We start from the raw sequence: 23,728 nt of genomic DNA, 5'->3' as shown, positions 1-23,728 counted from the left end.
TGCAGTTTAAAAGCATTATTCTGGATCACTTGGCTTTGAACAGTATCTTTATTAAAAAATCATTTAAGCAATCTGCCTCTGTTATCAGAGGCAAGTTTTTAATTGCTGTTCATAATAAGGAGGATGAAATTGGAGGAACAGCTGGGATGACTATTGGGGCTTCTAGCTTAAAAATGTAGCCACCCACCAATATATAGCTAAAACTTAAGCGAGCATGCACGTTGCAAGGCAGAAATAGACACCCCTGAAATGTTTGAGTGCGTCATCTCTGTACCACACTTCTAGCACAGGCAATGACAATGTTGCTTTTTCTGTGAGCTTTAGAATCTTGAATCTTGAAAAAGCAGGTATTTCTGGACAATCATTAAATTGGTCTAGTCCCTAAAAAAAACAACAGGTTGAGGAAAGATGATCTTAAAGCATATTAATGTTGGCAGTATCTGCCATTGATTGCTTTTTGAAAGATTTAAATGTACAGCGTGAAAAATGTTCTCTTACTTTTGACACATTGGTCTTGGCAGGACTGACTCTCGCTCTCCAGGTAGCATAAGTTACCTGCCTTCGTTTTTCACCAAACTTGAGAATACATCACCAATGGTAAAGTCCAAGAAACAGGAGATATTTCGAAAGCTGAACTCATCTGGTGGAGGTGACTCAGACATGGGTATGTAGGACTTTTCTATGAATTTGTGCAACTTAAGCTCTATGTGACTGCTGTCCACAGATGATCTAACCTAAATGTTTCGATTAGTGTGAGTGAATATTAATCTATTAATTTAAAAACATATTGTATATGACTGAATATCTGTAAGATTTATTTTTTTATGCTGATGTATGTGAACTGTTGCATTTAAGCATTTTAATATTTAATTTGAGAGATGTAAATGTTTAGAAGAAGCATAATTTTTGAGATAGTTTGCTTCATATCAACATTAACTACAGACACAGAGTTAACTAGAATAGTGTCAGGTTTTAGCAACTATTACACCTTTTCCATTTTGAAAAAGACATCTTCTAAGCTGGATTTTTCTTTTTCTTGGACCATATGATTATGACTATCAAAATGACACATTCTGGATATTTTAATGCAGTCTCAGTAATGGATACTGTCCCAGTGGAATATGATACTAGAACTGTATTTTTTTCTCTTAGAAATCTTACTATAAATTTGTATCAAAATTATCAGTAGTAAGAGTTTGAGCTGTTTGTGAATCAGTACCTAATAGAAAGTATTTATTTGAAAGCAAATGCTTTTGCAGATTTCATTCTGAGAAACAAGGCTGCGTTAATAAGGGTTGCAGTATTCTCTTTATTGGATCTCCATTGTGTGCACAATACATCTTGCTATGTTGAAAAAAGTACAGGAAATAGTTCAGAGTAATTCTATCATATGTATTAAGACTAATAGGGTTCACTTATAATGATCATCGGTACCGTGGAAAACTCACTTAAATGTTATGTTTTAATTGCAGCAACTGCTCAGCCAGGGACTGAAATATTCAATCTGCCAGCAGTCACTACATCAGGTAAGTTTTTCAGTAAAAGGAACTATGCATGTTTCAGAAAAGGTAAACTAATGCAATATATTTAATGTATGTGCTTTGAGCAGTGCTGTAAATGAGGAAGATGATGTAAAATTTGAAAAGTAACACCCCACAAAAAAGGTTTTTTCCTTTTGTACTAAGGAAATTTCACATAATATTTAAATGGGAACTGAAGCAAGAATTGTTTTATTTCTCTGGTGTCTGCAAATCTTAGAGGTAGAAGTCGTGAAATTGGTTAGCATCTCACTTACATAGAATTTAAACATAGTGTAGTTCAACAAAACTAGATCTCAGTTCAGCAAATGCAATTTACTTTATAAACTGGGGTATTTAAAATACTTGCTGTTTTTTTCTGTGATAAATAACACTTAAAAAAAAACAAACAACAATTTCCTGTCAGATGAGGAAATTAAACAAAAGCCATATGTTCTAACGATAAAGGTGAATGAGGCAGAGAAATTTAAGTGAAATATGGGAGGTAACTTCTACATCTGAATCTGAGTTGTACTGTAGATTGCCTTTACATGGTTTTAGCAGCCAGTTGGCTCCCCTTCTGATACAATTATTCTATCTTTAATTGGAGAAAGTAGTGATCTCCATCAGATGAGATGGAAGGGTAGGCTTTCTGAATTAAGTATTTGCCACAAATCATACTTTGTAAGATGAATTAGTGTGGATCATTAATATGAGAAATATTCTTCTGGTCTCTTCTCTTACAACTGATTAGTAGCTACAGATCTTACTTAATATGCTATCACAATCCCCATGTTTAGCTTCCATTGCGCTTTTTTTTTGCTTAATGTAAAATTTACTCTATTGCAGAGTGTCATTTAGTGTTTGCTGGCACATATAACTTACAGCTATTGTGAGCTGCTTTTGAGCATGTAGCTTTGCATTTTAAAAAAACATTTTTTCCCCAACTTTCTGCCTATCTTTGTCCACATCCCTTTGTAATTTCTCTGAGATATGTTTTTTGCCTCCCCTCCCACCTTTCCATGTATGTTTTCTTTTATCTCCCAGGTGCAGTCAGTTCTAGGGGTCATTCCTTTGCAGATCCTGCCAGTAATCTTGGTCTAGAAGACATTATTAGAAAAGCATTGATGGGAAACTTTGATGACAAGAGCGAGGATCATGGAGTTGTAATATCACAGTCCATTGCAGTAGCATCTGGCAGTTCCAACGCTGCAGTACCTGCAAGTAGTGAGACGCGTAGGGAAGAAGCTAATCCATCGCCTAATTCAGGTGAGGTATTTCAGCTCCCAAATATTTCATGGTTTAAATAAAATAAATAAACGAAGGGCTTGAATAAATTCAGTGTCACTGAAAGTCATTCCCTTTCCTCTGGAAGTGACAGAGAGACGGTGTTTCTATTCCCAGTAGTGGTCCTGGCTTTCAAAATGGTACTGGTGATTTCAGGTGCACTAGCCAATATCTCTTGGAGAATGACAACACTGATGAAACAGGGAAGAGATAATGGGTTGGCTTGATGAAAAATTCACATGTAGTACATTACCTATAGGGAACATGCAGTGATGGGAACTAGCTTGAACTGAAAACAGCTCCCTTCCTAAGGTTGGAAACATAACTCTCATGGTAAGAATAGGGATTTTCTAGCAATAGTGTCATTAGTGACTGTATAGGCTAGTCTTCTAACTAGTAAATCAGCATTGCAGAAGAAAGCATCAAGTCAAATCCTTGTTTGGTGCTAAGCGATAATCTCTAGAAACAAACCTAGAGGCTAAAGTGTAGTGTAATATTTTTGGAAAACCTGTCCCTTCTATTTCCAGGAGGGGGAGTCAGCAAGCAGAAGTTAATTGGCAAATCAAATAGTAGGAAGTCTAAGTCTCCAATTCCAGGACAGGGATATTTAGGAACTGAAAGACCTTCTTCTGTCTCATCTGTACATTCAGAAGGGGACTACCACAGACAGACTCCAGTGTGGGCCTGGGAAGATAGGCCTTCATCAACAGGTGAGAAATGGGGGTTCTCTTTCCAACTTAATAAAGTAGATGTGTTATTTGCGGAAAGGTCAGATGCAGACATATAACACTGGCAATTATCAAAAGATTACATCATCTAGATCTGTGGTGCAAGGATTTCCTGAAACAGATTTTCTGCTAGTTGTCACAACCAAAGCCATACTATCTTTGCTATAGATCTCTTATAACCTCTTAGAACGGCACATTTTTGACTTCGAGAAACTCTTTCATTCAGGTTCAACACAGTTTCCTTATAACCCCTTGACAATGAGGATGCTCAGCAGTACACCGCCAACATCAATCGCGTGTGCCCCACCGTCCATGAGCCAAGCAACCACTCACCAACAGAACAGGATATGGGAGCGAGAGCCTGCACCACTGCTTTCAGCACAATATGAGACTCTGTCTGACAGTGATGACTGAACTATGCAGATTCTTTTTTTTTTTTTAATTTGCGGGTCAAAATAAAAAAGTTATTTTTGACTTGTGCCCAGAGAGACTTTCCAAGAGAGCAAGGGCCACACAATGAAGAATTAATGGAGAGTCCGTTAAATGCCTTCTGCACAGGCCGTGTGTTGGAGGATTGTGATCAAGAAGGTTGACTTACTAAAGATAAATATGTAAAGAGTTTTTAAAAATGTGGACTATTCCTGTTCTACATCTATTTGTAAAGAAAACCATAATGTCTTTAAATCATTCTTCTGTAAATAGAGAGTACTTTTTGCAGTGTTTTTTCCCTTGCTATAGTATCTGGTGTACTTATGTTCAAATCATTGCCTAAACTTTGGGGGTCATTTTGTAATTTTTTTAAGCATTTTCTCCAGTGTAGAGTACTCTTCATAACCCTAGCCTCCCTACCAGCCTAGCCTAACCATACCCCTAGCCTCCCAATCAGCCTAGCATCATTGCCTGTTTAATGCCATGCCACTTCTTGCAGGCATTGTGCTTTTATATATATTTTTTTCCTCTAGACACTTCTCAGTGGTGTTCAACTCTTGTGAAAATGTTGATTTTTTTTTTTGACTGACCCCTTACTGAATTGTGTACATTAACATAGCCAGTTCGCTGGAATAAGATGATATATTTCTTTGAATTTTGAATTCTGCCACATTGTAAATTTTTGGTGCAGTTGATTTTATTTAGTAACACTGCAGAAATATTATTGCATGGGTATGTTATGGTTCATTTTAAAAAGGATAAAAAAAAAATCAAAGCAAAACAGAAAGAACAGCTTCTGGAGGCATACCTCACTGTTACGCACACTGGGAATTTCAACTGTGCCCCAAACGCCTATGTTAGTGTTTTCTGTTTCTGCATTGTATGCAGTTGAAATAGGCTACTAAATTTTATTGTCATGGTTAACCACAGCAAATGGCTTATCTGAACAGAGGCTCTGGGTGGGTTGATAAGTCCTTTAAGAAGAAAAACCTCTACATCCTGAGTTTAAATAAAAACAAAACGCTTTTATAGAATAATTGACCAACACGAGTCAACTATTTGGCTTCTGTTATAACCAGTTTGAAATAGGTACTGCAGTCTTTACTTTCCTTAGTCTGATTTTAAAATCTTTATGTAATAATTATTTTAAAGCCTGTGTCCACATCCCCATCCCTAATCTTATCAGAAAACTTTTGGTAGAAGTCCTGAAAAATGCTTGGCTTAACTCCTAAAGTGTGCAATACATATTAGGGTAAAATTTTCTTTTAATTGTATATGGTACTAGAGAGTCATCTTAATCATTCATCTATCAATGCCTGCTATTATATGCTTGTAGCTCATGTATATATGCATTTGGTTAGCAGTATCACAGGGTCTTCTGCCATCCATCTTCAGGAGCATCTTATTGTTTGCTGCACTAACCTCAGGAAAGTGAATCTAAATCTCTGGGGTAGAAGGACCGATTTATAGATAGCACTAAGCTGGGGGGTAGGATGGTCTGTCAGATTCCATACTGCTTTTGCATCTCATTGAACAATCCTTGCCTAGAGGTTACTTTCCAGTCACAGTCTTTTACATTTAACTGTGTTTGCAATACATTGTATGAAGGTATAATGTAGCTATGTAACCTTGAGTCCATGTAAGCTCAACATTTTACAAAAGAACTGTGATGGTCCAGTAGTACAGAATTATTTATCAATAACAAACATATAGAGAAAAGCCTTTTTACCCTTAGCATAGGAAAGAGAAATGACAAGGGAACTCATTTGGAAATTTGACAGTGTGTTGTAAATCCAGAATTATTTGCAACCTTTTTTCTAAAAAAAAAAAAAAAAATTCATCAGCATAGAGCACTTGGCAGACTTAAAGCTGCCTGCAGTCTTTCTTAGAGAAAGACTTTCTCACCTTCCTGTCCTTTAACCTTCTGGCTTAAAGTAGTGTTTGTTTTTTTCATTGTATTTTTAGGCCTGTGCTCTTATCTGTAACTTTTTTTGTTCCTGTGCAACACATACTGGAAAACAAGTTCATCTGCCCTTTTTGTAGCTTTTAATTTGCAGTGGACAGTTAAGTTTCCTTCTAAAACTCAATTATTAATTGAACAAAAGAGGCATGTACAGACAAAAGTCTTTGCTAACTGTACTGTAAGTATAGCATGTTCATTGCAAAGCTTCATGTTACTGCTGTTGCAGCAGCAAGATATCCAAAGTAGGATAGTTACTTTCTCCTAAGATGCAGCGTGAGTGGCATTTGCATGTAAAATGTTGCTGCTGCTTTTGTTTGTTTTTTAGTTCTAACTTCTCCAGTGTAAAATCCTCTCCAGAGCCTAAGTTAGGGTTTACCACAATTCCAGTACTCTTCAAGTATGGAGCTACATCTGGCCTGTTTCAAACAGGAAGGTGTTTATAAATCACATTTACAAAGTATAGTTTACTACAGATTTTTAATGATTTCTGATCAGCACTTTCACAATGCTGTCATCTTTGTTTTATGATTCTGATATGAAATCATTTAAGACTTGAAAAACCCATGCATCATAACTTCTTTTCCACACAATGTCTTCAGTGTAGATAGTGACTTCTGGATTCAGACCAATCAATAAAGGGGATCAGTTCTCCATTTGCTTTTCCTGTGTCTCCCTCTTGTTTTGCAGCATCAAGCTCTGTTCATGAGAACAAGCAAAACACTTCCCTTAGGGGGTGCTGCAGGGTTCCTAACTGACAATTCTAGTGTCTACAGATGAAAAAAAAACCACCAAAACTCAAAGATTGGTTCTAAGCTTAGAGCCTTCTTGTTGGTACAAGTGTGCCTGGATCAGCCCTATCTTTAATTCAAAGCTTTGTTCTCAGCAAGCTAGATGTGTGACAGTTTTAAGCTTTATGTATGACAGTTTCTAGCTTCAATGAACATCTAACTCTAGGAAATCTGCATGTGCCTCTTCTTAGCTCAAAGTAACAAAGAGCTTAAGCCACTATTAATGCTACTACTGTAAGTAAACTAATAATGCAATTAACATTGAGAGTTGTACTAAACACCTGAAGTTCTTACATATGAGCAGTTAAAATAATGCTTGATTAGTGACAGTTACATTTAGTTCTACTCTCATGGAAAAACGTGGATTTGATAACTTCTGGTTTAAAATCTTTGTCTTCAGTCTTAGGCTTCCTTGCAGGGAAAAACTGAAATTTTTGTTGTGCAAGAAGACTGTTTGTACATGCCTTTAAGTGAATTTAGTAACTTACAAGCCTGATAGTTTGTCACATACTATCTTTTTCCAACAGGAAGCCTCAGCATTCTAGCACTGACAGCTCATGACCTGTCTAAGAAAAGAAGACAGCTTTGGCATTTAGTGTGTTCTTACTGGGGTAAGGTAGCAGAGGGTTTTAGTTCTGACAGCAGCTCTGTTTAGTAACATAGCCTTACCCCTCCTTTGAAGTGTTGTATCTTTGGATAGACATTTTGAAGCCACACCTGATCTTTTGCAACCTGTTTGAAAATGACACAGGGCTGCAGCTCTGTCACAATACATTCTCTGAGGTGTTCTACTGAAGCTAATGCATATTGAACTGCATCTGACAAGTACACCCTGTTGTGCTGGCCAGCATGTAAAGAGCAAAGACAATTCCTGCCTTACTTCGGATCCTCCTTCCTTAATCTGACATTTAGGCAGTGCTACCTAATGGCAGACTGTTTTCATGACCTAGCTTTAGGATAGCCATGTTTTGAAACCAAATACTCTGAAGTCAGAAATAACAAGTGACTACAGGTATTAGGAACAGGCTAGGCTTGCATTTTGCTGCCAGTCAAGACTAAGTTCACTTATTAGCACAGTAGATCACTATAACCATAGACTACACCACAAACTGAAATACAGTTATGACTTCACAACTTTATTTTGGACTATATAGGCAATAGCAGCCCTTCTTGATAAGAGGTCCTTAAGTTCCTGATTGCTCTTCCTCTGGAGAATTGCACCAGTCCCAGCCTGTTTGTATTGACCCACCCTTGCTGCTGTCAGACACCTGCAGTTTGGACTCTGGCCAACTCAGGCGGAGCCCTTTCTCCTCTTGGCCAGTTCAGCTAGTTCTTCCTGGATGTGCCGGACAGAAGCAACATCTCCCTTCTGTTCTGCCTGCTTCAGAGCTTCTTTATATACTTGTCTTGCTTGCAGAAAGTCTTCTGTAGCAAGAGGAAAAAGGGGCATGGCTAGCCAATTATACCACCCATTTTCAGAATCCCCTCCTGAAGGTGACCACAGGCAGAGGACAAGCAAATGACTAGTTGGAACACGTTAAGAACTAGGGAGGTTCAGAAAACACTCAGCATAAAGTGCCAGCTGTGAGAGCTACACAGCAACTATGATGACGGGACAAGATGCTGTTTCAGCATCACAATCTCCTTTAAACAAGTCACAAGCCATATCTTCTGTCCTTTTGGAAGGGTTACTTAGTGAACAGGACAAGGGAAACAAGATCCCTCTGGCTGACATTCAAATGCACCAGTACTGTATTCATCTTGGACAAGATCCTTCAGCAGCTGAATTCAGTTTGAACACAACGCAAGTTGCCTACACCAAGTCAGCAGACCCAGTAATTAAACTAAAAACTGTAATGCACAGACAGTGACATAGACAGCACATTTACTTACTTTTGTGCATCAGAATTGCTGCCAGGTTGTTCAGCACCATGTGCTCCTCAGGGTGTTGAGTCTCCTTTGCCAGTTCAGCTGCCTTCTTCACATAGGAGTATGCTTCATCGTAGTGCCCCTGAGCATCCAACACAGTTGCCAAGTCATTCATGAGGACCACAGTCTGCACAAGGACAGAAAAGAAATCCTCAGAGCAAGACTCATGCCAAACTTCAGGCCAACTGGAGCCCCACATTCGTAGCCCTGTCACACTAGTAAAAGTATTTCCCAGAGAATGATTTTAGTAAGAAAGTGCCTTATTTATCTATCAGCATGCTACATGCTCAATTCTTCCTGGCAGGAAAACAGAACCCAATTCAGTGCTGTGTACATTCAAAGCCAGCAAAGCTGCTTTTATGGCTGTCTCCTTCCCTGTGAGAACAGTTAGCCTTTCTTTCCCCAGTAGTCCAACTACCATTGTACACATCACCTGTGGATGAGTTTCTCCCTGAACTTCCTTTGAGATCTGCAGAGCCTTCTCGTACATCTTTTGGGCCACGGGGAGCTGGTTAATGTTTAGGAGATAACGAGCATAGGAGTCTAGGCTCATCCCCAGCAAGAGACGGGTGTTGGCTTTTTCTTCAGCTGCAAACAGAGAACAGTGGAAGTGATCACCTCATAAGATCAAGCATGAGTTCACATCCTACAAGAGCAGGAAACCCATGTGCTGTGAAGACAATGGATTGATACGAAGATGGTGTTTGGGCAACATGGAAGATAACAGCAAGGACAGAGAAACAGATAACGAGAGAAACCTTTGGCAGTTAAGGCACTCCCACCTGACAAAACATCTTCAGGCAAATCCTTTTGCTTGGCAATCTTCTCCTCTAAGGTCAGGATGCAGAACTCATAGCCAGCCAGGGCTAACTTGTGCCTGCAAAGTGCAACAACTCATCAACGTGAGGCTTCTACCATCCCTGAAGGGATGGATGTGAATGCCTTCATTTCCTTACTCTAGGTGGCCTGTGAGAAAACACTTCCTCTCCACCAGACCATTCTTGCCTTCAGCGCTCTATCCTTGATCATGTTCTAGACCCTTTTCTTGACCCATGCACAAAAGGATCCAAGAAATGGAGAGGGCTCCCTCCCCCAGACAAGGCCAGCTACGGCTACCCACGCCAATGCTCCATCTCTTAAGAAAAATAAAGCTACAAGTTACCAACCACCAACTGCAGTCAAAAGCCTTCACTCCTGAATGCACGTCTTGTGAGGTGTGGATTTAAGGCTAGAGAGCTATGTCCTCTATAGCTGCTTCTACCCTAAGCCAGACATCATAACAGCAATCACTGCGCTGCATGACAGTGAGCAGACAAACAGCATGCCTGTGGGCGCTTTTATGTTGGTAGTATCTTGTCACAAAGCTTCCCCAGGCACTCTCTTCTCAGAGAAAAGAGCTCCTGCTTGGCTACCACTGCCACTGTGAAGTTGAGATTAAAGCAAAAGATGCCGTTAGCAGAAAACTCACTGTTTCTGAGCAGCATAGATACTGGCCAGCTTGAGGGACATCTCAAGGACTGCATTGTCATCCTGCCAGGAGGACACAATGCAACTGTTACTCTAACATCTTCCCAGTAGAACCATTACTATGCCACAGAACAAGTTTACACCTTGAAATTGCCCATCCTGTTGTCACCAGCACTGCCATCCATTAAAGCAAGTTCCTAAGAAGCCCACCAGCTCATAGCTGGTATTGCCAGTTCCAGGAGGAGGTGTTACAGCACAAGAAATAGACCAAAGAACCATGCACAACGCTTAATATTTCCGCTGGAAAGCCTTTATCAAAAGAACCTACCTCCTTTGTGTCTCCTGCTAGCAAAAAGCTCATAGCTGCTTTGTAGAGCTTTTCTGCCTGAAATGAGAATTTTGAAGAGAACACTGAGTAATGATGACACTTCAAACATCTCTACTCTTTACAGAAGGAGAATGCTGGGAGAAAACTGTCTCAAACTTTGCAATACAATTGCTATCAAGACCAGTGGAAAGTGAAAGGCCAACCAGAGCCTGATGCTAGTGTTAATTCAGGACTCCTATGCCAACCACGAGTTTATCACATCTGTGTCTCTTCACTGCTTTCCTGGGTTCTCCTTGTGACAATCCTCTAGATGTTCGACCGTGGCTTTTCATAATAAGAAATATACCTTCCCTTGCTCACCACGTTGGAGCTCGCAATCCAGCTGGGAAAATACTACTCTAAGCAGCACAGGATCACAGTCCCAAGGCAGGATATTTTGCTGTAGAACACAAGATTGCTGCCTCACAACTCTCAGGATACAGCAAGTCCGCGGCACACCGCACCTCCAAGATCTTTGACAACACCTCGCGTTGCGTATCAGACTCTTACACGGAAATAAAAACAAAACACCGGGGCTACTCACGTTGTCCAGCTGCCCCTGCATGAAGGCCACATTTGCCATCTGGAAGAGACAGATGTTGCGCTGAAAGCTCCACCGCCGGGCCCAGCTTCACCACCACCTCTCGTCCTTCCGCACACGGCTCCCCAGCACCACGCCGTGCCCGTACCCTGCGACACGGCCCTGCCCCGAGCAGGACAGCACCGAGCAGGAGTTACCATGCTGTAGGTGTAGACGATGGCCCTCCTGTCATCCGCCTGGTGCGCCAGCTGCAGGGCTTGGTGCAGAAACCTCTCGGCCTCCCCCAGCTCGCCCTTCATCACGCTGAGCTGCGGGGGGACACAAAAAGGAAAATTTGGGGGGAAAACGAGAGAAATGGGGGGTAATTTGGGGGGGGGGGGGGAGAACACCATGCCGCCCTGTCCCCTCTCACCTTGGCTCTCTTCAGCAGCAGCACGATGGCGGCCTCGCCGTCCTCCTCGGCGTCCTTGGGGAAGAGCGAGAGGGCTGCGGGGCGAGGCTCAGCCCTCCCCCACCCCCCCGCTGCCCCCTTCCCCTCCCCTCACCTCCAAGGAAGCCCAGAGCCGGGCCCGGCCGGGCCCACCCCAACCGCCACCGGGTGGCTCCCGGCCCCGTTCCCGGTCCCGTGCCGCCACCGCCCCGCTCCTGCCGGGCCCCCGAGGGCCGGGCCCGAGCCCGGGGGAGCCCCGCGGGGCAGCGCCGCACGCCCAGGGCCCGCCTCAGCCCCGCCGCCAGCATCGCCCTCACCCCCCCCCCCACAGCCACACGCGGGCCCTTTAAGAGCTCGCCCTCGCCACGTGACGCGGGGCGCCGCGTCACCTGTTGCCATGGCGACGAGGCAGACTGTAGGCCTAGAGAGGCTCGAGTAGGCCCCGCTAGGCCGCGAGGTCGCCGCCGCCTCAGCCCCGAACGGCCCCGAGGCGGCTCCCACCCGGGGCCGATCCCGGCTCTGCCGCCCCGGTGAACGGGCCCGGTCTGCGATGTCCGCCGTGACCTGAAGGGCTTCCCGCTGCCTCCCGCTCCCTCCAGGCCTGAGGCGGGTGCCCCGGGGATGGGCAGCACCCTGCCGGCTGTGGCGGAGGAGCTGCTGAAGGAGCTCAGGAGGGTGTTTCAGGAGACGGCGCAAGGTACGTGACGGGGACGGCTCCGTCCCTGAGGGCGGTGGTGTCAAAACCTCCAGGGAGCAGCAGGTGGGGGCTTCGCTGTCGTGAGGGGCAAGCTGGGGGGTTGCTTCCAGCCCCTCCGTTTCACAAATGGCGTTAAGGCACAGATAACGAGGAGCAGCCCCCTTCTCAAAGCCAGGCCCCTTCAAAACTGAGACCAAGTTGGGCACTTTTGGGACCTAGAGGAGTTCTGCCTGCCTGTAGTGCAAGTGGCTGCATGTGAGGGGTGATCGTTTCCACACTTTTCTATAGTTGTTTTGTTGTGCCTACCGTGCTGCTCCTTTTATAGAGCATTTTATGTTTTTAACCAGAGTTAAAAGGAAATTCTTTGTAAAAATGAACGTGTTTCATCACTGACCAGCAGAGGGTGCTGCGTTAGCCAGCCCGTGGCAGGGAGCTGCTTGCCCATTGCTGAGGTGAAGGCAGAAGCTACCAGTTAAACCCTGGCCAGTTCTAGCTGCTAGTTAAGAACGATGACACTCATTGCCCTCTGGATTACTAACAGAGTTCTGTAATCTGTGCAAAAATCTGTGTAAAAGAATATCGCTGTTTGTGTTTACTGGGTAAGAAGTGCAGAATGGTTCTTGCAAAGGAATTTGTGTAAGGAATATTTCTACCTGCACTAAAACCAACCCAATAAACATCCAGAGGAGTCTGTTTGAGTGCTGAATTTGAGTGGGACATGGACAAAGACTTAATATCTAAACTGGGTAACCACCTGGATAGCTTTTTGGCATACTTGCAGTATGGCTTCTGTCAGGTTAGAGAAGAACCAAAATGTACATGTGACTTTTTAAAGAGCTTTATAAATATAAAGCTGTATATGGTTTATATAAAATTTATCCCTAAAGCACCAAAACAGTATGGTGGGACATAACTGAAAAGGAACTGATCAATCACTTCAGAGACCTAAATTAGAGGAAAGTTGGAAAAGTCAGACCAACGGTATAACAGTCATAGGGAATATTTTGAGTTTCTGGAACAAAGGCTTTTAAAGTCAGAAGACCTAATTTTCCAGTGGAATAACAAGGCACAGTACACTGTGTCCCATTAGTGATAACAGAAAGATCAGATTGGGTGATCAGAGCCTCAGCTGTCAGCTAAAACAAACAGACGACTTTTCCGAAGTGCAATTTTCCGTCTTAACAAGAAGTTCTAATAAATGAAGATATTTTTTTTTTGCATGTGTACTGTTTTAAAAGCCATAAACTAGTGGTGCCCTGGAAGACTGTGCTGGGAAAAGAACAACATTGTCGAAGTTTTGATGCCACAAAGTTCTCTACTCACGCCAAGAGAGTTTCAGGGAAACCAATCTATGTATTTTTAACCAGCTTCTTAAAGAGGCAGAGCAAGATGTTGAAGCTGTGCGCTTGTAAAAGTAGGATATTGTAAAAGTTCGTGTATTTGGACTTCCACATTTCTTTTTAAAATTAATCCCCGTGGTCTGAATGTATGTGTAATGTGTATTTAATTGCTGTACTTGATAAATGCATAAAGAACAAGGAGTCACACTGAAAGTGCAAGGGCTGTGGCCCTTGGAACAAGGGGGATTGATGATTTTCTTGAACAAGACTGAGGAAACTTCTGCTCCTGCATTAACTAGGAAGAACCCAGCTTTGGGCTGGGAGCGGGTGCACGTTGGAGTGGAGATGGTGGAAAGGAGGGGGCTGGAGCCTGGTGGGGTGCATCAGGCCCGGTGAGGGGAGCGGCAGCGCTGCTGTGAAGAGGGCCCAGGCCCAGAACGGGACGCGGGAGGCTCAGGACTGGAACAGAGGGGCGGGCAGTCTGCTGGGAACAGCAGGGCACTTGATTGTTTTCAGTTCAATGTGGTTGACACAGCAAGGAACTAAGACTGACAATGACAGCGTTGCCTGACTCGATTCTGCGTGCCGTTGGGTTTTGTGGAACTTGAGCTGTTTGGCCTGGTGTGCTCAGCCAGAGCTCCAGACACAAGAGGTGGGGATGGCAAACTCCCACCCACGGTCACATCTCCAGTCCCCTCACACTGTCCTAACTAAAATTTTCTACCATGGCAGATCATTTTGCTGCTCCTTGTTTCTTTTTGGTGACTAGAAGGGATGGGTAGAGTCTTGTTTGGCCTCTGGGGGTAGATTAGAATGACCCTACCCTCCCGAGGCTAGCCTGTGATGTTATTTTATGCAGTGGGGGAGTTCAGCAAAATCACCCTTCATTTTCTTTTTGTTGCAGTCCCTGATGACCTGCTGCTGGGGTAAGTATCTTTTCCTTTGCTTCCTGTCCCAGTGTCCTGTTAAAGGGCAGTTGATAACTTGCTGTCATCGTAGTGCAGCTGGTTTTCTTCTGCCTTTGACCAGTGCATATTTCTCAGGCAGAGTTTCTAACCAAGTGCGTGTGCTGGTAGTGGGAACGAAGGTTCTTGTCTCAAGGGTTTTTCCAAATTCATGAAATTATCTCTGTATCGCTGAATCTCCTGTGATGACTTGCACTAATTTGGGTGGATAAAACATGCAGAAACCCAGAATGTTTAACCTGAGCTCTGAGTCCGCCCTCAGATCCAGAATGAGTTTTCTGTGAGAGTGGACTGTGTTTCAGTGATTCATGGCACTGGAACGCTGCGCTCCACTGCGTTCCTATCAGTGTGAGCACAACGGTGTCCTGAGAGCCCTTCTTCTGCTTGAGTCATGCGTGTGTGCTGGAGAGGGAGAGCTGAACGTATCTCTGTGCAACAACCAGGTAACGATTCCCTTGAATATTACCCTGAGTTTTCTTCCATTTAGTGTAATTGTCAGGTCAGCTTTATAACCTTTGCATTGACTGACGCTCATGAATATGTCAGCAAAACACAAGAAGCCTCCTAAGAGATCCAAGTTCTGCAGTCCTCACAGAGTGGTGATAAAGGCAGAGAAAAGGCACCATTGCAGTGAGAAAGACTTTTTTTTTGGATTCATATTTAGCTTTGTGTCCTTGCCTGCCTGTAAATTAGCCAGGAGAGGAGATTACCAGGAACCCTTCAGGCCTTGATGGCTTTGGGTCTAAAGTTACCTAATACAACACTTGTGAAAGGTATGCTTGCTGACTCCTTCTTCTGGACCACAGTGGCCTTTCAAGGGTAGGATTATATTTGACAAGTCTCTTTTTTGCTCCCTTCTCCTCAAAAAAGAAAAAAGGAGAGAAAGTCCCTTGTTAAGTTTAGTAACACTTGGGTGGTAACTCTTGGCAGTTGGATTTCCACCAGTTCCCTGTGACCAAGGGCTCTGAAGTATTCTGATTTAATTTCTGAATCTCTTCCAAATATCTGAAGAACTTCAATTTCCTTTGGGCATTCCCCTTACTTATTTCCTGTTAGACTGATCAAATTATGTACATGAAAAAAGAATTCCCCAAATTTGAAAGAGTTACTGAAACTCATTAAACTCAGGCCTATTATAGTTCCAAATCTAATCATTAAGGAATGCCTTACGTTGAGTGTTCCCCCACCCACCTCCTTTCAGTCTGTCAGATGAAACCAATCCTTACTGCCTTGAGTTTGTGCAACTGAAGTTTTGGTCTTCCTGGAATAAATCTGTCTTCTTGGCTTGTTATCAATGAGATTGACTCAGCCGTGTAGGTCAGCCGTGCTGTTGAGACGCCAGGGCTCTGCCTTGGCTCTTTGTGTCTTCACTGGAGTTGGAAACTTTCCTCTGCTTTCTCCTGTTCTCCTGCTCGCGTTTTGTGCTATCTTTTCATCGCTGCTGATTTTCTTCTTGTTTACCCTTGCAACTAATCTAGACTACGCAGATTTTTCTCAGTGGATAAAAGGTCTGTAAAGATTAGCTCAGTTGCCTCTGAGCTCTTTGGAACTCGTTCAGAGTGGCCGGATGTATAGGTCTAGAATAACTTTTAAGCTTATGAGCTGTCTGGACAATAGACTAAAGGTACAGCTCTCCAGGTCTGACGTATGGCTTATCGTAAACCCTTACACGGCATCAGCAGGAGAGAAAATCCTCCTTGAATGGCACTAACTCTGCAGACAGGGAGTGTGTTGATGGAACCTGCTGTGCCCTCAGCAGTCGCAGCTCTTTACTTTTCCACTTGCTGGTGTAGAATTTTACAGCACCAAGCGCAGCAGCGGCCAGACCCCAACATGTGCCTCTATGGTGCTGCCTTGCAGCACTGAGACAGAGGAGAGAGTTGTGCAGAGGCACGGTTGTTCTGGAAGCAAATGTGTACCTGAGCAAATCTGGCTCACCTAGTCTCTTCCCCATCCCAGCAAGCTGCCATCTGTAAGTGCCGTGCAGTCGTGTGTCCCGGCATGGTGATGTGTCCTGCTTGGAAGGGAAGGAAAGGGAAAGTTTTTTAGGGAGCATGGAATGATGTAAGGCGTGTGCTGTTCCTGGGTGTGTATCAGGAATGAAGTCGTCCCTGGGCCTTGCTGGTAGATGAATTATAGACATGAAACTACTGCTATTGAGTGGCTCCACTTGCAGCGTAATGCCTTAAGTATTTTCCAGACAGTCCTTCGCTTCCTATTGCTGCAACTTTGGGTAGAAAAAGAATAATTTGTACCTCAGTTGTGACTGTGATCAATGAGACATAATCACTTTAGAATGGCTCATTTGTTCTTCTGGGTGTAAACCAGTTTTCCAGGGATCGGGAAGGAGTCCTGTTGCTCAAGGAGTTATGTATCATCGGTGCTCTTTGCTCTGAGGTGTGATGTGTGGCTGTGACTGGAGGTGGGATTCAACTGATCAGTCAGCTGGTCCAGGGGAACTCAACCAGGACTGCCACGCCAGATATGCTGCCCCAGCATAACTCCTCACCTACATAGCTAACGCTGCCTCACAGCCACGGAGACTGACTGTAAAAATCTCACTTCTGTGTGTCTGATGCACTTTGTCTCATTTTCGTTCAGGACAGGAACCACTTCATGTCCTGTTTGTGCAGCAGGCAGCCAGAAATGTGTTTGGGTCATAGTGCTGCAGAAGAATCACATAAGGTCCCGTGTAAAAAAAAAAAAAAAAATCCTTAAAATGCCTTGTAACTAAATCTGAGGTGGGTATTACAAAGAGATGTGGGACTGTTTGGGAGTAGCTTGGGATTCTGGAAGTTCTCAAGAACACCCCAGACCACGTAGGTGCTCAGAATAGCCATCAGAGGGAGGCTGTCCTTGAGGACAGAGTCCCCGAGAGAGGTTGTCATCTGGGGTTGTCTCAGAGAGCTGGGCAGGGTCTGGCAGTCACTCGGTGAAAGAAAAAGCTGAGAAAGCCAGGTGGACACATCGCTTGTTAGCGTAGTGAATGGAGCTGTAACGGGTGGGATTTTGAGGTGCAAAGGGAATTTTTGGCTACAGGCCTCCTGTGGATTAAAGCTAAGCCAGGTGGTCTCCTTTTGTGACATGACCGAACTGGAGACACTTTCTCTTTCAGGCTGAAGTTCATATTTGGCCCAGCTGCTGTCCCAGCCTTGGATTTGGTGGATCACCGTTCTGTCACCCGAGTTGTGTCCCCCAGCGGAAGGACAGCGTACCAGGTGCGGGCGTTGTTTGTCTCCTGTTTCACTATCTGATGGTTTCCAGTTGACACCTGACCCAATATCTTCCTAACTTGCAGAGCATGGAAGTGCACTTGGATAAACACAGAGGCAATACCAGTGTCTTACAAACCCGCTCTTGCAGCAGCCAAGAGGAACATTTCTAAATACTGTCCCTGCAAGGGGCCTTCCCTCCTTTTCTGGAGGTGCTGAGATGCTTTGGGGTCATCTAGGGTAAGAGAATTGCTGGGAAACCAGGCCTGGGTAGCGACACAAACATTTTTCACGTGTTCAGAGCTTGCATTGCTTGGTTTGCACGTGGAATCTTCATCGCTTCTGCGGCCTTGGAGAGGAATTCTGCCCCTCCAAAGCAGCATGATTCATAAACATAAAGGGCTCAAGAACACAGGCTCCAATTTGAGGTGAGGGCTGGCCGGTGGGTATTTGGTGCAGCCTAAGAAGCACTGCTTCCAGGACCTTTAGACAGCAGCTGCCTCACTAATTGAATGCTTAAAGGCTTTTCCTTTTTTACTGTTGCTCATCTGAATATGTCACTGGGCAGAGAGTGGTCACATTGTCCTCGCAGAGCTTTGTCAGGCCTCGTGGGCTAAGGCAGAGCATTGCAGGCCGGGATGCACTTCACTTGCTCCCCTTTGTGTGAAGGATGAAGGGGACAGTCAGAGCCTCTGGGGAGCCCAGGGAGCCTGGATGTGCGCTCACCCACTGACAGTTTATCTGTGATGTGGCGGAGCTATCTGCATCTCCAGAGGCTTGATATTCATCTCTCAGACCGAGGAAGCCTAATGAGATGGAGAGGAAATCAGAATCATGACAAGAGGGTTTGGATGCTGCAGGGAAGGAGCCCCTGGACAGGGCGGTCAGGGCTGGCCATCAGGAGGTGATGTGGGACAGGCCCAGCCCTCGGCCAGGTGCCGTGCAGCTGATGGTAGCTGATGGGGCAATGTTTGCTGCTCCAGCAGCGTGTGCCAGTGCCCTCCCGCTGTAGCCGCACATGTCCTTCTGAGCAGCATTCCTTGTAGTGCAGCTCCCTTGCTCATTAAGGCCATGCTGATGAGTTCATTTACAGAGGAATCTGAAGAGCTGTTTTCTCTGGGGGCGTGAGGCCGGTCCCATTGTGAAATTCTTCCTCAGCACAGCTGTCTGAGAGGCAGAAACAGAGCAGAGCCTCTCTTGAGGCCATCGGCTGGAGCCTTGACGGGAACACAAGCTGGGGCTGCAGAAACCAAAGCGCTGAGCGGGACGCTGCACTCAGGGTGGCTGAGTAGTGTCACTGGCTCTCGATTCATGCCTCTTTGTGGTGCAGGCACTGGTCCCAGCTGTGTGCACTTCTGCAGCAGAGAAGCACGCCCAGTGCAGTGGGGGCAGGGATCATGTGTGAGCATTTGGACGCAGGCTCAGTCATCCCTCAGTCCCCAGAAGGTCAGCTCTGCCCTGCCGTTTGCACCCAGATGTGGGTGAGCTGGAATGTGAAGTGGTGCTTTCACTCACAGCTGGGTCTGGAGAGCTCTTGTTGGTGAGGCCACGAGGTTGGTCCTGTTGTGAAACTCCTCTGGGTCCTCGTAGCCGAATCTGAGCTGTTGATACTTCCCAGGCTAAAACGCTGTTTGTTCCATATCACTCAGCTCATCTTGGGCACTGCTTTGGGGGAAATGGCTCTGCTCAAGCAGGCCTTAGGACTGCAGCCTGTCGTGTAGACAGCTTTTGCCCTCAGGAACCAAGATGCGAGAAGAAGGAGCCCTCAGTCAAGTGAAAACCATGAATTATCTTTTAATGCCCAGGCATTAATGCCTTTGCTACTTAGTACGGGGGTGGCACCGACAGGGTGTTCAAGGCCAATGTTACCTTAGGGTTGTAAATCATCCCAAAAGAGCTTGTGTAATATCTGCCTACACTGCAGGCTATTGCCAGCCCTGGTAATTCCAGGTCAGGGATAAGTCCTACCTGCTGCAGAGGTGGCAGATGTTCACTGGTAGTGGAGCTTGCTGGATGGTAAGTGGTGAGCAGGAGCGGCTGGGGCACCTCCTTTAGCTGTGTCTGAGTTGCAGAAAGGTTGTGAGCTGCAGGAATGAAGGCAGCTAGCAGGGGGAAGGGTCAGTGCACTAGTCCTGCCACCAGCCATCACTTCCATTGCTCATGTCCTGCATTTTTATCGGTTTCTTCTTTTATAAGTCTTTTAAAATTAATTTCCTAGAACTCTGGCAGCCTGTCCCACCTTGAGGATGACAGCACCAGGCCCTGGCACAGAGTGGTGCTGCCTGGCAGTACGCTGGTGCCAGAGCTGGCTCTTCTGTGTCCCTGCATGCTGGCAGGGACACCACCACCAAGGTTATTTTTCCTCTCGGTGCTGCCAACAAGCGCCTGGCAACAAGGGCAGCGGAAGGAAATCTCCGAGCATCTCAGGGCCAAGAAAGCACCCCAGCGCCTGGCTTGACCGCAGCTGCCCAGAAATGGAGGCACCTTTTTCTCTTGGTCTTTGGAGTTTAGATTCTGCCTTATTAGGCAGAAGCTGCATTCTTGCTGTCTAGGTCAGGATGGAGGATCTCTAAGCTCAGCCCAAATCTGGCAGTCTGTGACTTCCCCCCCTCCTCAAAGGAAAACACTTCTGAAAGAAAGGCACCATCAGAATACTTCATCTTGGAAAAAACAATCAAAGGGGCTAGAGAAAAACAAACTTATCACAAGTGAAACAAACAGCCTGGAGTATAAGAGGGGCCAGGGTAAAGGCCAGACTCTGAAAAAAGTCTGATTTCCCCTGAAATAAGAATGTGGATCTTGTGTCCTGAATCTGCTGGGAGAGATGAGGGATAAGAGGTGTAGCACGGCGGGGTTAGCTCAGACCTGCAGGCCTCACCCACCGGGCAGGGGCTGCAGAGAGAGCTGCAGGGGACAGGGAAGGGACCTTTAGCAAGTACCGTTCTGGACCCTGAGGGATGATGCTCTTCTGGAGGGACTTCACAGTGCTGGGGACCTCCTGGGGGAGCAACACTCTGCAGACCTCCACTGCCTTTTTCCTTTTTTGAGGAATTTTTACGTTGAAGTGCACGTGCCATGAATCCAACCAGAATCTAAAGCCTGGTGTGAGAGGAGCGTGGTGTGCCATCAGAGCCCGGAGCTCGTGCACAGAAGAAAGCTCTGCTGTGATGGCACCTGTGTAACGCCCCACTGCTTTCTGAAATACCCCCTAAGACTTAGTGCCAGCCACTTGCTCTCGCTGTGGCAAATACAACACACATCGTGGCACATGGTCTGCTGGAACTGCATTTTGGGGTAACTGGGTTCAGTTTAAGCCTCAGAGCATCAGGGAAGTCCACACTGTTCAGGGCAGGTTTCTGCTCCTAGTCTGTGAGTGTGTTCTGGAAAGAGGAGGAGGGCAGAGCAGACTGCTCTTAAAATAACTTTCTGAAAGCTACTTTCCAGCCTTGAAGAAGGCAGAAGAGAAATAATCCCGAGGTTGGCTTTTCTGTATCAGGCAACCAGCTCCAGCAGTGCAGTTTGCCTGTCAGCTTCACGCTGGAACAAGCACTTCCCTCACCTGGCTGCCCGCGTCCTGTGCCCGGGGAGGAATATGAGTCAGTGCCCGCCTTGCAGAGGAGCAGCACGTGGGAAAAGGAGGCAGTGCTGTTCCCAAACCAGAGGTGAAGTAGGGAGGCTTCTTCTCTGGAGACTTGAACTTTGTTTATTCAGGCAAAACTGGATTCCAATGGCTGCAGCTGTTTTCGGGAGCAGAACAGCGAGAGCCTTTGCAGCCTCCAGCGCTCAGTGCTGGATAGAAAAGGGCTCGCTGCAAGTGCTCGCTGCAAGTGCTGCTCTCCTTCCATCCGCAGGTCATTGGAGGCCCTGGATTCATCAGTGTGCTTTCTGTGACAAGACTTTGGGTTATCTTCAACCACCCAGGGTCTGACAGTACTGGGTTGGGGCCTGGCTGTAGGGAATTTGGGAGACTGCGGTGGGGCTCTGTGCTCAATGCCTCAGCCCTTTTCCTGATCTCTCAGCAGCAGACAAGTCACTGGAGCCAATGTCTGCTGCAAACACGGGTATACGTACAGGAGCTTTCTTCTCCTGTAGGGAGAGAAGTATGTAGAGATGCAGAAAGCTGAGGAGTTTCAAGCTTAATGTGTGCCACTGCAGAATCTGGGGCCTCTTTTGTGATTTTGTATTGCAGCATCTGCTCGCCTGCTGCATGCTGTGAGTCACTGTGGAAAGGATGTCAGACCAAATACAGGCCAGGAGTTAAAGAAATTGAGAGTGAATGTTCGCTCTGACTCCCACGCCCTCTGAATAACTTTGTTTCAGGTCCTTGGGACCTCGGGTAAACTCTACACCTGCTACAGCTCCTGCCACTTCTGTACATGTCCTGCTTTTGGTTTTACTGTACTGCAGAAGAGCGAGAGCCTGCTGGTAAGTTGTCTGCCCTAACTTGGGGTCAGGGCAGGGTGTGGGGCAGAAGGCTGTGCTGATTTCTCCTCCCCAAACCACAGCAGCCTGAAGTTTCCAAGGGAGCAGATACCTGAGTGTGGACTTGGCCGTGCGGGCTGCACCTGACCCAGTGCACAACCTGGCCTCCAGGAGTCACAACGTTTAGATGGAGCTAGGCCCGCAAGGGCTGGGAAGGGCTTTTGCTCTTAATTACATGTTACTTTTCAAGAGATAAACAGTTCCTGGTCTCTTGGAACAGGGGCCACTGCCACACATACGACTGCCACGTAGAGGCTGGCTGATGCAGTGGGGCTCACCTGGTGCCCGTGAGGAAGGGCTCAGGGTCACTAACGGGCCTGTCTGTGTGCCCCCGTGCCAACCATCCCTCCTGCATGGGAAGCCCGCCCGTTCCAGGAGCTCTGTGAGCTGGGCCTGATGCTCTCACTTCCTAGAGCGGTGCAGGGTGTGTGAGGGCTGCCAGACAATGCAAAGCCAACTCTTGCTCTTTGTGGCCTGGACCTACCTGCTTCTGCACCTGGCGTGCTCGTGGGGAGGGCAGCAGGATCCGGTAACACTTTGCCATGTGTCAGACCCCTGTATGTGTCCTGACTGCAGAGACCTGGGGCAGCTCGAACTCCAGGCTTGTTTCTTGGTGTGACAAGAGGGAAACGTGTACCTGGGGAGGTGACAACTTCCCTGGACACATTCTGGCCTGGATGCTTTTTTGTGGCTGTCAGATGGATTGTGGCATTCCTGCACTGCTCCTGCTGTTAACTTTTCCATGCTGTTATTTGCAGTGCAAACATATCCTTGCTGTCTACCTCAGCCAGGCCCTGGGAGCCTGTCAGGAGCTAACAGTCTCTGAGGAGCAGCTCACAAACATCTTACTGGCTGAGGAAGAGGACGAAGGATGAAGGACTTGGATCACATGCAGATGTGCTTGCTGTGTACCCTCCTGGCTGCACAGCCAGCACGTCTACGAGGCTGCCATTGCAGCTGCTAGGTTTCTTCCTGTGCTGTAGCCAAATGTGGCATTAATTAGCAGCTTTGCACTGATTAATTAATTAATAAATGTTAAGAAGCCTGTGCTGACTTTGGTTTCATTTATTTAAGCTGTTCTTGGGATTTCTGAAGATGTTTGAACTGATCTGTGGCAATGTGGAGACACAAACAGTCCGGCAGGTCTCTGCGTGACCACAGAGCCTCATTAACTGCGCCCACTGTGGCTGCCCCCAACCCTGCCCAGGACCCACCAGGTTTTGGGGACTCGGCCTCGCAACGAGTGAGCCCGCAGTGGCTCTTGGCAGCAGGCTGCTCAGGGCAATTTCCAATCCATCGCTGGCAAACCCGTACCAGGGACTGGGGCAGGGATTCCCTCAGCACCTCCAGACTGGTGATAGCTGTGTGCTGCATGGGCCTCGCTTCCATGCTTACTGTAACGTGGGGTCTTTGGAGGAGTCACTGGTGGCTCTGCTTTTAGATCGACCCAGTTCAGACAAGCCAACCACCTCCTGCTGGCAGGCAGGGCAGGGCTGGGCCCACCAGATACAGGCAAAAGAGGCAACTGCTGCTCCCCTGCTCCACACAGCAAGTGAGCCAGGAGCCGGCTCCTTCCAGCTCCGTGA

The 23,728-nt window shown here is 46.2% G+C and overlaps 3 protein-coding genes across 9 annotated transcripts in view; 2 read left to right on the top strand and 1 right to left on the bottom strand.

The window, feature by feature from the left end:
- The window catches only part of NCOR1 (nuclear receptor corepressor 1), a 66,881-nt gene extending 60,304 nt beyond the window's left edge, over positions 1-6,577 (top strand). For 3 of the 5 annotated variants that reach the window (XM_084493317.1, XM_084493315.1, XM_084493316.1), the window contains 5 exons: positions 522-664; positions 1,473-1,526; positions 2,565-2,786; positions 3,332-3,514; positions 3,759-6,577. In XM_084493317.1, coding sequence (XP_084349443.1) covers positions 522-664; positions 1,473-1,526; positions 2,565-2,786; positions 3,332-3,514; positions 3,759-3,946 — 790 coding nt within the window. In that variant the 3' untranslated portion in view covers positions 3,947-6,577. The remainder of the gene's footprint in view (positions 1-521; positions 665-1,472; positions 1,527-2,564; positions 2,787-3,331; positions 3,515-3,758) is intronic. The other 2 variants (XM_084493318.1, XM_084493319.1) reach the window with 2 other exon arrangements.
- TTC19 (tetratricopeptide repeat domain 19) lies at positions 30-11,881 on the bottom strand. The gene is made up of 11 exons (XM_084493353.1): positions 11,562-11,881; positions 11,429-11,502; positions 11,214-11,324; positions 11,020-11,058; positions 10,437-10,493; positions 10,110-10,171; positions 9,424-9,518; positions 9,075-9,229; positions 8,606-8,768; positions 7,962-8,137; positions 30-381 (listed from the first exon to the last, which is right to left on the bottom strand). The coding sequence occupies exons 1-10, from the start codon at positions 11,752-11,754 to the stop codon at positions 8,004-8,006; spliced, it is 1,083 nt and encodes a 360-aa protein (XP_084349479.1). The 5' UTR covers positions 11,755-11,881; the 3' UTR covers positions 30-381; positions 7,962-8,003.
- On the top strand, positions 11,834-23,187 carry ZSWIM7 (zinc finger SWIM-type containing 7). Of its 3 annotated transcripts, none has more exons than XM_084493358.1 (5): positions 12,010-12,143; positions 14,388-14,409; positions 17,564-17,666; positions 21,981-22,085; positions 22,901-23,187. In XM_084493358.1, the coding sequence occupies exons 1-5, from the start codon at positions 12,068-12,070 to the stop codon at positions 23,015-23,017; spliced, it is 423 nt and encodes a 140-aa protein (XP_084349484.1). In that variant the 5' UTR covers positions 12,010-12,067; the 3' UTR covers positions 23,018-23,187. The 3 variants fall into 3 exon arrangements, with proteins under 3 accessions (XP_084349485.1, XP_084349484.1, XP_084349486.1); XM_084493360.1 differs by having other exon boundaries at positions 12,023-12,143; positions 22,166-23,187; XM_084493359.1 differs by lacking the exon at positions 14,388-14,409 and having other exon boundaries at positions 11,834-12,143; positions 17,548-17,666.
- The last annotated feature ends 541 nt before the right edge of the window (positions 23,188-23,728 follow it).

The sequence above is a fragment of the Aythya ferina genome (assembly GCF_964211825.1).
Source record: "Aythya ferina genome assembly, chromosome: 19".
Lineage (NCBI taxonomy): Eukaryota > Metazoa > Chordata > Aves > Anseriformes > Anatidae > Aythya > Aythya ferina.
Note: the sequence above shows the minus strand (reverse complement) of the source record. Positions and strands in the feature narration are given on the sequence as shown.

Excerpts from the sequence above, each read along its gene's own strand:
- TTC19 (XM_084493353.1), bottom strand. The coding sequence starts at position 11,754 with ATGCTGGCGGCGGGGCTGAGGCGGGCCCTGGGCGTGCGGCGCTGCCCC. Across the intron at positions 11,325-11,428 it reads TGCTGCTGAAGAGAGCCAAG|CTCAGCGTGATGAAGGGCGA; the intron begins GTGAGAGGGGAC and ends GTCCCCCCGCAG. Across the intron at positions 9,230-9,423 it reads GCCTGAAGATGTTTTGTCAG|CTGAAGAAAAAGCCAACACC; the intron begins GTGGGAGTGCCT and ends CTCTGTTTGCAG.
- ZSWIM7 (XM_084493358.1), top strand. The coding sequence starts at position 12,068 with ATGGGCAGCACCCTGCCGGCTGTGGCGGAGGAGCTGCTGAAGGAGCTC. Across the intron at positions 17,667-21,980 it reads GCGGAAGGACAGCGTACCAG|GTCCTTGGGACCTCGGGTAA; the intron begins GTGCGGGCGTTG and ends ACTTTGTTTCAG. Across the intron at positions 22,086-22,900 it reads AGAAGAGCGAGAGCCTGCTG|TGCAAACATATCCTTGCTGT; the intron begins GTAAGTTGTCTG and ends TGTTATTTGCAG.